The sequence below is a fragment of the Egretta garzetta genome, unplaced genomic scaffold (assembly GCF_000687185.1).
Source record: "Egretta garzetta isolate BGI_Z169 unplaced genomic scaffold, ASM68718v1 scaffold248, whole genome shotgun sequence".
In the NCBI taxonomy this organism is placed as follows: Eukaryota; Metazoa; Chordata; class Aves; order Pelecaniformes; family Ardeidae; genus Egretta; species Egretta garzetta.
The window spans coordinates 2,542,854-2,558,210 of record NW_009260596.1 but is presented as its reverse complement, the minus strand read 5'-3'; the positions used below and the strand labels follow the sequence as shown (position 1 = coordinate 2,558,210).

Below are 15,357 nucleotides of genomic sequence, written 5' to 3'. Positions count from 1 at the left end.
TTCCTAGTTTGATACTAGGAAACACTGGCATGAAACCCCCAGATCCAGAAATCATACATATTTCTGAACTTTACATCATCAGTGAATTGTCTTAAACCCACACTTGCCCGTACCGTTGCTGCTGTCCTTACAAGACATACCCACCCTGGATACTTTGTCTTACTGTATTAAATTACTCAAATATTGGTTTTGGAAAAGACTTTAAGATCATCGTGCCTAACCCTTATCAATATTTATTACTCAGTTTTTTCACAGAGAAGCAATGATAACCACCATTCAGCAAAACAGTGGTAGCAATGGGAACAGAAGTCCTGCAGATCAGGTTTAACTAAGCTATGAATCGTAGAATGGAAGAACTGGATCACATCCCAATTCATGCTCATGCTTTACTGAATCACAGTATAACTAATCCATAGCCAGAGTTTAAACTTTGGAGAGGGACACACACCAGTGTAGTTTTCTAGCTCATCTTAGAAAGCTGCTGCATTTTTCCCATCTTCCTTTTAAAAACAACTGCACACAAACCTGCAAAATATGACTGCAGTACAACCAACATTTTGACTGATGACAAAGGTCAGAAGCATTGGAGAAAATAAAAAGTGGTTTTTTAACTCTTTATAGTTAAGAGGCACACAGGTGACTTTCAGGAGAAAAGAATACTTCCCCCATTATCTTCTGAATTAGTCTGAATCTCAACAAGCACCCAACAGGCCTTTTTTATGCATTTCATTTAAATTACATTAATGTGTAACTCAGGAAGAAAAGTGGTTTGTTGCAAGATATCAGTTGTCCTTGCTTGCTACCTAAAAGAGTTAATTTTACAGCAAGCCTCAGTTACTCTGCTTCTACTGTATTAGATGGGGGATTGAGAATATTTCAGAGAATTTACTGTTTTAGTACCTGTTTGTCCCTTTTTAACAAGTGAATGATTAGGGGTTTCAAATAGAGATAATAATTCAGGAAAGCTATGAGTTCTTTTATAAAGACTTCAATTGGGAGCATGGCGTTTCTTTCCAAACAAGAGCAGCTTCTTAATTTCTTTTGCCTGGAAGGAACTGGCTTCTCCAATTTAGCTTGATTTGTTGCTGCTTTTTGACTAACGCCCTAATCCTCCTAACCAATTTTCTCAGTTCCATAATTTGTTATCAACAGAAGTTTCAAAATTATGAAAATAATGCACTTTCTATGCAGGTGGAAAGAAAAGGAAGGCTTTTAAGATATGTTTACTCTGTCATCAAAAAGAGAAATTCATCATTATATGTGAATAATATTTATCTCAGACCTATGTTAGGTACTGGCTATACCTTAGAAATAATCCTAGGTCTGCTGCTCAGGATCTCAAGGTAGTTCATACAGCTGTCCCTGACACACATTTCCATGGTTTTACTATGATTGGTATCTGACCTAATAAGATTAAAAGTTGTTTGGGAATGTCTCTGCAGGCTGCAGTAGCTACAGTTGAAGCTCAGTCATGTTCTTCCTAGCTGCAAGCTAAGATCTTTCTACATAAAGCAGCAACTGACCAAGATTACACTCCACATTACACTAAAATACACACCAAAATTAAAAATTAAATGCATAATTAAATGGCAATGAAATAAATATTGGAATGGAAACTGATTGGTGATATATCTAACCTGTTCTCTTAACTGCCTCTCAAAAGAAAATTGAGGAACAGGTGACTATTTAGAAAAACTCCTCTCCAAATCCACTTTCTCCAAGCATCACCTGTCTTAAAACCTAGGAAAAAGTTGTGGGCACTGGCCAGCCAGCTGATCAAAATTAACAGCCATGATAACGTTCAAGCATTTGTCTGTCTCTCAGACTGTGGCATAAATCTTCTAGGACCTCTGTAACCACTTCCAGGATTGACTTTGTTTTGGGACCCATGAAATAAAGGTGCTTTTTGAGGCAAATGCTCTTTACACATCAAACCTGAGTTCATTTCCTTTATTTTAAACTTACCAGTCACAGTGACATTTCTGACACCCAAATCAGGCTCTTTTTCTGCAGCTACACTCTCCTGGTTTTATTGTCATATAGCTGTTCTTTTTCCATGTCTCCCATTCCTATAGCATACTGCTGCACTGTCCTTTTGGACTAATGGCTAGCTTCCTCTTCTATCCCTTTCATCACCTTTCAAAAGTATCTCTTTTTTCAAATAAAATGCAGATTTAATATTCATAGATTATATTCTATATGTAAATATTCTTTACCAGCACTGTAGCCAGGTAGGTAAGATAAAGCAACTGGGTCCCAGGATACCTGCAAAAAAAATCTGGAAAATATTTATTTACTCAGCTAAATAAAAAAAAGCAAATAATGAAATATTTAGTCCTCAAAATTCATTTTTAGTAAAAAAAATAAATTGGGGGGGATTTTGAACAACACTGTCACTGTCCCTAGTCTCTGATTTTTTATCAAAAGATGAAAAATTGTAAATAAAAATAAGCATTAACTCCAGATTCTTATCCAAACATTACCTAATTTCCCAAAATTAGCTCTCCAGAGTTGCAGCAACATTTCTGGTTTTGGTAGGCTTTTGGTGGGCTTGAAAAGCCATTAGAAATTGTAATTAGCTCTAGCATCACCTTCCTCTTTTCAGTCTGTTCCTCCCTTATTTTATATTCTTTTTAATAGAAGCTTCTGGCTTTTACTGTAACAGTAAATTCATAACAATGGTTTCAAAATGACTATTTCACTAACTAGTGAGAGGAGCTGATTAGCCAAAGTATGAACCTCTCCATTCTTCTATTTGTATCTCCTAAAGTCAGGAGTCTACATTGCTGACTGTAAGGCAGTCTTTTGCCTCTGGTATTTCCTAGGTATGTCTGCAGCCAGATTAAAAACATCTGCTGGACCAGGGAGATTTATCCACAGGTTCAGCCAGAGCTCTTAATTGGATTCAATTTCCTCTTGCCCTGGTCCCTTTAATTCTCTCCTTACTGTCTGCCTATATCTTAACTTGAAACTTCAACAAATCATCTTCTCCTCCAAACCTGGAAATAGTATCTCATTCCCAGATTCAAACCCCTTAGATCCATTTCTGCAGTTAATATAAAAGCTGTCTGTACCTTCAGAGTTCTCAGGTCCACAGAAACTTTCTGTGTCTATTCTGTATGTAGCTCCCATTGACATCAGATGGCAGATTGTTTTCTGTCCTCCTTCCTTATTTTATGCCAATGACTAGACAATAATGTCCCAGTCTTCTTGTATCTAATGCCTGTGGTTTGAGTCTTTCACTTCAAATTATTTTCCTTAACTGATGTTCTAAATCCTTCCTAAAAATCCCTTTCTTCTACTGCTCTTTCAATTCCACAGTCACAGATGCAAGCCGACCATGTCCAAGTTAACTATTTTTTATTCTAAACTTTCTCACTGTATTCACCTCTTCTACAGGTATCATCACCTAACTTTACTTCCCCAGAAGAATCAGTTTGAGTTAAGTGTCATTTCCCAGTGTCACAATGGAAGATATAGTCCATATTTGGTTTCATTGGTAATGATACCAAATTCTGTACACTGAAAATGAAAGCTTAACTCCAGGTAAGTGAAACAGATATAATTCTGTAGTAAAGCAAAAAAAGTGTGATTATTGAGTTATCACAGTCTAATTGGAAGCCTTGTGACATTTCACACCCTTTCTCAAAGTTTTAGCTCTCAAAGCTAGTTGATTACATAAGACCCTTTTTTTTTTAATTTTGTTTCAGATGGGCTTTGACAAGGAACTCAGACAAATCTTGTTTAGACAGTGTATGACTACCACAGCTCAAAGCCAACAATATCTAACCTTTATGTACATTAAAAATAGCTTGGAAATATGACCAGAGTGAAGTTGAAAGACTTAGCAAGCAAAAAAAAAGCAGATTAAAAAACCTGTCAGGTTTATTTAAAAGTATTTTTAGCTATGCTGATAATTTTGGTTGTGTGAGTCACACCTTGGGAACCTTTGAGATGGTAATATTCAAAGACTGGTATCTTCTGAGTCAAGAAATCAGACACAACAAATCTATTCACTGAGAACCCCAAACTGAATGTACACACATCTGTAGTCTTCAGTAGTAGAATTACATAAATGATCCTGCAAAAGAGGGAGGCAGGTCCGAACCCCCAGCCCTACAGCCCTTTTACTTGTTCCCAAGCTACCCCAATGCTCCACAGAGGCTGACATTTACCAATGGGCCCACTCACAGAAAGAGCATCCCCACTGGCACTCACCACTGGCCGGTGCACATCCCAGAACGCTCGCTCCTGGCTGTCAAGAATCTTCCTCTCTATCTTGTCTCTCTTCTTGTCGACTCTGTCAATGTTATAGGATATTTAAAAGAAACTGTGCTGGTGACAGTAATTTTAAATGTAAGAAGTGTCCGATCACTTTACCCTCCTCTTCTCCCTTCAAAAAGCATGCAAAACCCCAACTCCTCATCTTCAAAGGAACTTACTTTGCTTGTGCTTCAGCTTGCATAAAAATAAACTCCCATTTCCGAGCAAATGCTCGCTGTAGCCTGGCCAAACTCTCCTGAAAATACATCACAATTTTAGTGGGTTAAGTTGTAAGTTATTTACTATTTAATAGCTTTTAGCTTGTCTTTCCCTCCTCCCCTCACCCTCCCAAGATGCAATACAAGTCATATCTGTGCCAGTGTAAATGTGCCCTACTTATCCAACATAAAGTCTTTGCTTGATGCCAAATGGGAATACTAGATCTATCTACTTTTGCATGCCCCAACAATTTTAGTTTTGAAACTCTGATGACAAGGGTGGATGCAACCTCCTGCAGAACATGGAATATCTGAAGTATTTGTATATAGTGGGTGCTGGCTGAATAATTTTGTTATAATACAAAGAAACAGTCTTGTTTTTAAAGTACCTAATACTGAAAGATAACAGCAGTACTTTCCATACTGGATGATCCACATGACAATTCCCATCAGTCATCTATACAAATGGTTTACATTGAACAATGTTGGCTGCCTATCAATCTATTTAAAATACAGTAATAAGAAGCTATCTATATTTTGGTATTGTAGGAATATTCCAAGACCTCCACAGCTACCCTCATTTTAAAAACATATACTCTATAGTTCTTCACTACTGTACAGGAAATGTATGTATATTAAAGCCTACTAACAATAACAGGAAGAAGATTTGTAAAACGTTAGCAAAATTGTTTCCTCTAGTGATGCTGGAACAGCTTCACTGTCTATAACAGCTTTTCCAATGGCAGCAGCATGCAGTCCGTTAACATGGAGAACGCTGAGGTTCTTATCTTCCTCCAAAATGACACGTTACCTTTATGCACTGCTTTTACTGAGACGAAGTGAAAAATTGTCCGTAAACTCCCTAACAAAAAATGTTGCTTTAACTGTATTTTTATGTATTGCAAATGTATCTCTATGACATACTGAATGAATGAAAATAAAGACTGCAGAGGGAGATGACACTTTCTAGAGATCTTGTCAATACCAGTAAAGGCTCTCATGGATTTTGTACTGGAGGTGAATTTTCTAAGGCATGTAAGTATAAAATTATGCGTACCCCACAGTGCAGTACACTAAAAAGCAAGCTTGTGCCAGAAGAAGCAATAAAGTGTGTCAGCATGGTGCTGCGGCTGGAGTTTTCGGCATGTTGAGAGGCCTGGCTGACTATCCTGCTATCATGTCACCAGAGCACAGCTGGACAGCTTTCAGTGCAGAGCCAGGGCTGCTCATGAATTTTATGTTGACATTTTCATGAAAAATTCAGGAACTTTTGGGGGGATAGGGATGGAATTCAAGACATCTCTCTCCTTAGCAAGTGCCTTCCTCATCAGCTAATCAAACTCCCTCTTTTCCTGGCTTTTCCTGGCCCCAATTATCTTACCTTGCCTGGGGCACAGCACACTTCTCAGGGAGTGGGAAGTGCCTCTTAGTCTGACCCTCTTTGCCTGTCATCTAACTGATGGGACAAGGGCTCAAGTGCCAGCATCACTGTAAAGAATGAGATTTATATTTCTACAGCTACCAAGTGCTTTTGAAAATGTTGCCAGAGATCCTTCATTCAAACCTTACACAGTGTTGAGTACAATTGCTTTCAAAGACTCGTGGTGTATCTGGGATTTGTGAACAGTTATTTCTGATCCTGCCATGGTGATCTGAGCACAGTAAGATTAGAGATGGACCAAAATCTCAGCTTTTGCCGAGACAGCCTTCACTACAGTCTCTCAAACAGCATTTATGACTACTGAGCACTGTTAGATCCACATGCTGGCAAAAGTGTATAACTAATAATTTTTCACACATAATGACTATACTTGTCATGCTTAACATTATTTCACATGCTCGGTAGGACCAGCAGAGAAATTTACTTTTCCCCAGGTACTTACAGCTTCATAGTCTGCTAGCTCTAGCCTTGCTTTGTTTTGCATTGTCCGCTTGCAGAGGTAAACGGCTGGAACAGAATAAAATAACACAGAATTTTCTACTATCTCACAAACACAACAAACCAGAAATCTAGAGGCTTCATCTCTATTTTACTGCTAGCTTTCTTTGGTTTTATTTCTCACCCTATTCTAAAAAGCTTTAAATACATAATCAATGCTACCAGTATGCTAACTAAAATGATGGGTCAGATACAGAGATTCATTAAATAATTACAAAATCTGCTTTATGCAACAGACATTGTATACAAAATGCATGACATACTTGGGGTGAGGTTGTTTAATGGCCAGGGTACTAGCACATTAAAGAAAATATGGAAAAAACATTTTTTAAACTGTGTGTGTGCAACTCATCATGCGTAAGAGTTATGGAGCTGCTGCTATATTAGTCAAATAGGTTTTTAAGAACGTGTATACATGGTTTTATTTATTTTTACTTTATATTTAGAAAGCACAAAATTTCAATCTAAGGAGAATTTAGCTAAAAATTAATTCCAGATAAAATTCAAGTCTCATACAGATTAGTCTGCTATAGCCAATATTTAAACCAGAAAATTCTATGAGACCAAAACATGAAAAAAGTGCATGGTGTATTAGATATAATGAGAAAAAATATTCAGTCATTTATTTTCTACATCCAAAATCCTTCAGAAGAGCTTTTCTGCCTCCGCCTCATTCAGACAGAGCAGAATCTTAACTAATAAAATGGAATACTGACAGCTGAATACTGAAAGGACGCAGGGATGCAAATCAAACTTAAGACTACATAAACAGCACAGTGGTTTGCATCACGTTGCTTGATCCTGAATTCTTTATGCACTCCATTACCCTTGAATGAAGTACATTTCTAATAGACTTTATTTAGCAACAAATACTTCACATCAACGCTGCATATTGCGCAGCTTCCCCTACCAGTAAGACAGTGAGTGCCTCACAATTCCTTATTGTGCAATCTTTACCCACTTCATTATTTCAGACCACCTTCTCACGTGTGAGATGGAAGAATCTTTTGATCAGTGTAAGTAAGATAACCTGTGGTCTCTACGATCAGCAAGAAGAGCCTATATTTACTGGTTGTGGGTAGGAATGTCCCTGCTTCCTGACTGCCACCTTGCCCACTACAGGAACAAAGAGGAATAACTTAACATAGGAACCTAACTCTTGCAATCACTAAAGCGCTCATCTTATATATAGCTTTGATTTTTTTAAGGTAGTCAAACCAATTATATTTTACAACTCCATGGAAACATTTATTTCTGACAAGTCACCTGCAAATGCATGCACACTCACTCCATTGGATGTTATTTCAGTGGAACTGATGACAAGCACTTCTAATAACTCCAGCTGCAGTTACAGGTGTTACTTGATGTAAAATGATGTTATATTTTAATGTAGTTTTTTCTCTTTTCCTCCCTCATTTTGTGTGTGTTATCTGTTCTATTTTCTTTCATACTTTTTCATTTTCCACTCTCATAAGAAGCCATGGTCTCTTTCTCTATTCCCTGCACTCCCATACCCCCTCTGGTTCCAAAGCAATTTCTGCGTCTACAAAATCTACAAATACCGATACAAGCCCAAGCCACACACCAAGTATAGCAGACAAACATTTTCTATAGTTTCAGTTTCCATGAATTTTAACATTAGTATACACTTACACTAATGCATTGGCATGTCACAAAAAGATGAAGGGATGAATTCTGGATCAACCTTTGTACCGATGTTGCATCCACAATCAGTACAGTGGTAAGGGAATACTAAGGAGAGAAATGGTCTATGTCATTTAGCTCCTTGTCCTGGTTTCGGCTGGGATAGAGTTAATTTTCTTCATAGTAGCTAGCATAGTGCTCTGTTTTGGATTTAGTACCAGAAGAATGTTGATAACACTCTGATGTTTTCAGCTGTTGCCAAGTAGTGCTCAGACTACTCAAGGACTTTTTGAGCTTCTCCTGCTCGGCCAGGTGCATAACAAGCTGGGAGTACAGCACAGCTAGCACAGCTAACCCAAACTGACCAAAGAGCTATTCCATACCATATAACATCATGCTTGGGGGGAGTTAGTCGGTCAGTCGGTTGCAGGGAGACTGCTCGCGGCTCGGGGACTGCTCGCGGCTCGGGACGGGCTGGGCATCGGTCGGCGGGTGGTGAGCAATTGCATTGTGCATCATTCGTTTTGTATATTCTGTATATTCTGTTATCATTCTCATTATTACTATTATTATTACTTTCTCTTAAACTGTCTTTATCTCAGCCCTCGGCTCTAACCTTTTATTTTCTTTCCAATTCTCTCCCCTAAATTCTCTCCCCTATCCCACTGAGGGAGGGGGGAGTGAGCGAGAGTGGCTGCGTGGTGCTGAGTTGCCAGCTGGGTTAAACCACGACAGTCCTTTTAGTGAAGCATTTTCCCCTCTTTTCCTTCAAAATCAGTTATTTCATTGAACAAGAAAAAAAATCCCTAAACCCCTTGAAAATATTAGCAATTAAATACATATTTAACAGAAGTGTGTAGACAGTTCTGAGAATTCCAGGGGTCAATTTTTTTCCAGTTCAACCAGTATAATACCATCTGAACAGGAACAAAACAAACTCCCAGTTCTCTGCACTTGATTAAGCCCTTGTAAACCCCATTCTCACGGTCCCTGTAAGGGCACCTTTAGTTAGCTTAGCACTTCCTTGAGCCCCATTGTCGGTATATTTTGTGATTAGCATCTCCTGCTACCTCAAACAAAAATTGTTGCTGCAGAGGTGGCTGACTGTCCATCTTTCTGTCAGTATAGGTTTTAACAAAAAAGCGTCTTCAGATTAGAGAGTTCTCAACACTGACAAAACAACCACCAGGTCACCAGGAGCAGGAGAGAGGAATTAGCTTGACACACTATTAATCTAATACTGTGTCTAAGAAAACTCTTGTCTTCACTGTGTGACTGTACTTTCATGCTGACAGTATTTTCCCTGTGGGGTTCTGTTAATGACCCTTTTTGCTCCAACTCCATAGCAAACAGTCCATCTAAGAACATTTGTTTTTCATTACGAGCAGATCTTAGCCAAGACTCAAAAAAATCATGTTCATCCCTCAGACTTTTTTTCTCTGGAATATCCAGATCCCCTCCCCTTCAGGAGTCTAAAGGTTATAGTACCTGTGGCTTGGATTCTTTATGTCAGAAATGTTTCTATGTGCCAGTGTGGATATGGCATAATATGCCGAAGAAAACAGTCCTGAAGGACATTCCTAATCTGACTCAATTTACTGCCATTGCTATGTGCTAACAATTAGAACCTTATTATAGAAGTGCATGTTTGAGGATCTATTTAAGAGCTACTTGTAGTCACACAAGAAGCCGGCAGCAGCTCAGCAATTTGAGTTCACCAGTTCACACTCTCCTTATCATATTCTTTGGCTTGCCTGTAACAAAATTCACTAGTATGTTGGAAAGCAAGAAGAATGTGAAAATCACTCTCATTTTCAGCCAGAACATTTGAAGACACAGAGAAATGAGGTTTTGTTCTTCTGACTTTTAGAGCAGTGAGATCTAAAATACAGATGCTCCCATCTTTCGCAGGTACCGCTCCTTTTCTTCACCAAAACACATGTGAAGTAACTGCATGTAGCGAGCAGCATCTTGAGAGGATGTCAGTCAGTCTCCCTCTCAAAGCAGAGTCATGAGCCCTCAGCATTTCAAAGAATGAGTGTCTGCTTTGCTAATCCCATGATTTGTATGAGTTGTCAGGTTTTTTACAGCTTCAAACAGAAGTACAATCCGCAGAAAGGGTCTCCAGCTAAAAGCTCCTCTATTTCTCTCTATAATTCTCTATTTATCTACACCCCAAAGGTCCTGGTCAGGGCCCACAGTACACCAAGGAGCTGTAATTGCCCTGAGCAGCCCATCTAGGGGCTCCACTGAGGCTCCCTGTGCCCCGGAGCTGAGCTTAAACCCAGCTACTTCCCCTGGCCCCAGCTTGAGCTACATTGTAGATACACCTCTAACCAGTCCTGTAACTTTACCAGCACTGCCCTGGCTTCCTGGTTTGATCTTGGACCTTCCTGGTCACTTGAGACTTTGTGGGTAAGGATGCTGCTCCTGCCTGAACTGTTGCTACCCACAGTTCTTGCTTACGTTCCCTTGCAGAGCTGCCTGCTCTTGCCACTCCCTGACAAGGGTCCTGAAAAATCCTTAACATATGGGTGAATGATATGCAAGGAACAAGGTCTGATTAGTAACCTCAATTTGTTAAATATGGACTGTCACATACACTTTTATTTTTAGAGCCAGTGTATTCTGATAGATTTTGCAATCAACATAATTGCATCTACTGAAGTGAATTATATATTAGATGCTATAGCTAGTGCTTTAGACGTGACTTATTATCATGAGAAACAGATTCACCAATAATTTTAAAGGCAATATTAATACACGACATTTCATAATGAAAGATGGTCAGTGATGTTTATAAATGGGCATTTGAACTACAAATCAGTACTAAACCACACTTTGGTAGCTGTGCAGTAAATACAGACTACTCACTCTTGAAAATTCTGCTCAGGCATTCAGAAAACGTGGGCAATGTGAGAGCTTAAAGTGAGATTGCAAAGTGTTCTAGTGAGAGGTGCATGAATAGGATGTCTGGGTTTTCTCTCTTGTAAGTTTTTAAACAGCTATAGCCAAAATAACCCATTTTCATGGTGAGCTACCTTTGTTTCCTATTCTTGACTGTTCAGTAGTACTTGAAAGCTCCTAAGAAACCTCTATAGATTTTTTTCTTAAATAAGATCATAGTGATAATGACAGGTTTCATTCTAGAATCAAGACATTGGACAGAGTACATATTATATTATACACACTTACTGGGAAAAAAAAGAGCTTTCAGCTTCTAAGTTAAACTGGAGAATTTAAGCTTGTTGCTAAATAGGGGCTCTATCTTCCCTCTCACCACAGCAGAGAAAAATCCTCAGCTAAATTCATTGGAAGTACAACTGGGCCTCTGAAGACCACGGATAATGCTACCTACACATCCACCACCATGTACACAAACTTAAACTCCTTATATAATTGTCCCAGTGCCAGTGGTGTCACAGCTTGATTCAGCCCCAGATGGTGGGCGTAGCGTTCAGTGAACACTCATTACACTGAGGCCAGATTAAATTTATACTCGCTGTGAGTCAAAATTCTGGTTTCAGAGTCAATGTATTCAGTATTTAAAGAGCAAAGAAAATCAGAAATACTACAATGCCTAAGGGTTTCGAAGTGCCCTGCGGGCAGACAAAAGTTCTGTGTCCATATGCGAGTGCCTGCATCAGATGGAGAATTATGGGATAGTTGGCACAGAACATGACTGCAGGATGGAGAAAATGAAATCAACTATCTTACTTAAACATAAGAATTTATAGGGCTATTTATACCTTCTTTAGGTCACCTTTGCTTTTACTCAACAACAAAAAAAATTTGCTCTTTGCAACAGCTACTGAGTTTCACTTAGTCTTAAAAAAAAGATGACAACTTTTAGATGGACAAATGGGTCTCCAAGCAGCTTCGCATATCTATAAAAGAACTACACTTTTTTTTAGTAAATTCTAATAACATTAAGCTAGGAGGAACATGATAGTTTATGTGCACTAAATTGCCAAATGGTCAAAAACATAACTCCTGAAATACTCTTCCCTTTCTCTACTTTTTACTCTTTGATCACACTATTTCTATAACATTTAAGGAATGCAATTTGACTGTAGATTTAGGTGCATAGAGGACTTCCTTACATAAATCAAGGGTAAGAAAGAAACCAAATTTCAAACTACCAAAGAGCTTAAGAATGAATAAATGGCAAATTAATCTTCAACAGACAAAAGTCCCCAGATGATGTTGGCCTGGGAAGGTCCTGCAGGATGACAAAAAGTGGTAGGGAAGAGAGGTCACCCAGGCTATATAAACTATGGGATCAGATAAAGAATATCCTGTTGTTAAATCTAATTTAAAATTATATCCATTGAATTATTTCATACTTCATGATGTTTTCATAATGCTTTCAGTCTGCATTCAAGAATTTAACATCCTGCTTTGGCACCTATGCTGATTTTGGCTGGGGTAGGGTTAATTTTCTTCACAGTAGCTAGTATGGGGCTATGTTTTGGATTTGTGCTGGAATCAGTGTTGATAACACAGGGATGTTTCAGTTACTGCTGAGCAGGGCTTACACAGGGTCAAGGACTTTTCTGCCTTTCGCCCCACCAGCAAGCAGGCTGGAGGTGCATAAGGAGCTGGGAGGGGACAGAGCCAGGACAGCTGACCCCAACTGACCAAAAGGATATTCCATACCATATGATGTCATGCTCAGCATATATAAAGCTGGGGGAAGAAGAAGGAAAAGGGGGACGTTCAGCGTGATGGCGTCTGTCTTTCCAAGTGACTGTTACACGTGATGAAGACCTGCTTTCCTGGGGATGGCTGAGCACCTGCCTGCTGATGGGAAGTAATGAATAAATTCCTTATTTTGCTTTTGTGTGTGTGGCTTTTGCTTTACCTATTAATCTGTCTTTATATCAACCCACGAGTTTTCTCACTTTCACTCTTCCAATTTTCTCCCCCATCCTGCTGCCCAGGCAGTGAGCAAGTGGCTATGTGGTGCTTAGTTACCGGCTGGGGTTAAATCATGACAGCACCAAACCCAAAGCTTTCTACCTCCTCTTAAGGCTCTCAGATTTAAGGGGTACTCAAATGCACTTGCTAAAAAGCTTCTAAGAAGAGGAGGTGCAGCAAATTCAACTACACTGATTTTGCATAGAAACCACTTAGGGCATGTGCAATCCAAGGCAAGGCTGAGGATGTCAGAAGATGGGAGAGTATTTTCTTCTAAACTGCAAAAATCACCTACAGGGATGGCATCAGAAGGTGGCCGTTACTTGACAAAGAGGGCAATTACTCAGTGCCACCTGGCAAAGGGCTATCAGTGGCAAGACAGTGCATGTCTATAGAAAAAAGCATTTGTTGTCACTGCTCCCTTCACGGCCTGAAAGCTCTAATTTCCATGTTGATAATGAAACAGACAAGCCTATTTAATTTACTTGGTAATTTGAAACACGGTAATTTGAAAGCAATTCTGAAAATTATGAGTTATGTTTATAAATATCAGAATTTATTCTGATAAGAAATTTTATCTCTATTTATAGGGGGACATAGATGCAAATTATCAATGGGTTTAAAGTAATGCTTTTAAAATAATGCTGCAGAAAACATGTACTTGTGTCAGTTACCTTTTCATATGCATGCATACAAATGGATTGGCCAAACATATTTTCCATGCTCCACATATTATGGTAATAAGTTACACATTCATGGAAAGAAAAATTCAGGTAAGTACAAAGCTGAAATGGTGAGCTGATTGGAAAGCATTCTCAGGAAATGCCTCCTGCTTATAGAGCCCTCGCTGCAGTGGTTTGTCAATGTCAGAATTAGCAAGGATCAGAACAAAATTCAAGACATGCTTGTTGAAGTGAGACTTTCTTTTCGTCATTTATATGACAGAGATAGCTCCTAATGAGTGAATTATGTATCTCTGCAGAGAACTATGATGGGATATGAATTCAGAGTGGAAAAAAATCTTGTAAGTCACCTCCTCCATCTTTCTGCTAATGCAAGTCTCTTTCCTAAAGCTCATTTAATTTGGTTCTGCCCAGATGAAATTTTATGCATAGAAAGCACTGGCCCCAGCCACGTTTTCTTGAAGTACTATTCTCCTTGACAGACTGTACTCTTCACTTAGTCCTGCCACCAAGATCTTAGTTAATACATTTTGCATATGTAGTTTCTCAAAGCAAAGTCACTCACTTAAGGTGCCACAATTCAGTCTTAGCAACAATTTAGTATATTACTTGAGTTTGATGGAAAGAGTCTGTTTCATACTACACCTAGATATCCAGCAAATTTTGAGACACTTTGAGACAGGTCCTTAAAGGAGGGATCTCTGTTAAGGACCTAAGAGGACTGTTTGGAGGAGTCATTGCTGACATACTCTGGTTGACACTAGCTGTTGAAAAAATGGGAACTGGGCATCAAGTTTCAAGATTATAGAACTGCAGAGCTCTCCAGAAACTATTTACATGATATTGGTAAATTTCTCCTTGTTCTCATGGCATAAATTTTAACAAATAAATTTTTATTCATATCTGACAATTTATATCGAAGAAAATGCTACTCTGATACCAGTTTTGCCCCAAGCTACTGACTCATACTTATGGATTGATTTCCAGTGATGCTGAGCACATGAAATTTTCTAGCAGAGTTCAGGTAAGAATAGGGCTTAATATTTCTCAAACACAAATCGCTTACTAATAAGCTGCTACCAGGGGAATCCTGCCTGAGCATTTGGGCAAAGAAAGTACATAATGCATCCTCTGCACAGTTCTCCCTCTAGTCAGTTACTCCATGGAAAAAGGTTCAGCAAGATGAATGAGAAAAATCCTGAACTAATCAAATTTTCATAGAGGGATTTGAAGCAAGGCACATAAGTAGGCAACAAACTCTAGAGAGAAAATCATATGAAAATTTTCAGTATGTGAAAAAGATGACATGTCATTGCAATTACTTTTTGTGCACTATGTACTCTGTAGCATGACTGAAATTTTGGCAGAGGAGAGGCAGATGAGCCAGGTGCAATGGCTTGCGTTCAGAACTGAGCAGCAGAGGCTGAATACAGAGAGGTCTCTGCCAGTTTATTATTAAGCGGAAAAAAGGTATCATTAGGAAGGAAGCTTCATATGGACTCACTTCTTAGCTGATTATCAAGAAAATTTTAAAAGGACAAACTTTTGCTTTCATGAAAATGCTGGACAGCAACAGCTATGAGACAACAACTTTCACATAGCAAAATGAGTAATGAACTGCCACAGAAGTTTACACGCAGCACTTATCCAGACAGGGAGCTTACACTGTTAAAGGGAGAAATTAAGGCTT

The 15,357-nt window shown here is 38.8% G+C and overlaps 1 protein-coding gene across 8 annotated transcripts in view; it reads right to left on the bottom strand.

Moving 5' to 3' along the window:
- The window catches only part of RGS7 (regulator of G protein signaling 7), a 265,953-nt gene that overhangs the window by 56,545 nt on the left and 194,051 nt on the right, over positions 1-15,357 (bottom strand). For all 8 annotated transcript variants that reach the window (XM_009644704.2, XM_035900245.1, XM_035900246.1 and 5 more), the window contains 3 exons: positions 6,365-6,429; positions 4,443-4,519; positions 4,219-4,300 (listed from right to left, as the gene is read on the bottom strand). In XM_009644704.2, the coding sequence (XP_009642999.1) occupies positions 4,219-4,300; positions 4,443-4,519; positions 6,365-6,429 (224 nt within the window). The remainder of the gene's footprint in view (positions 1-4,218; positions 4,301-4,442; positions 4,520-6,364; positions 6,430-15,357) is intronic.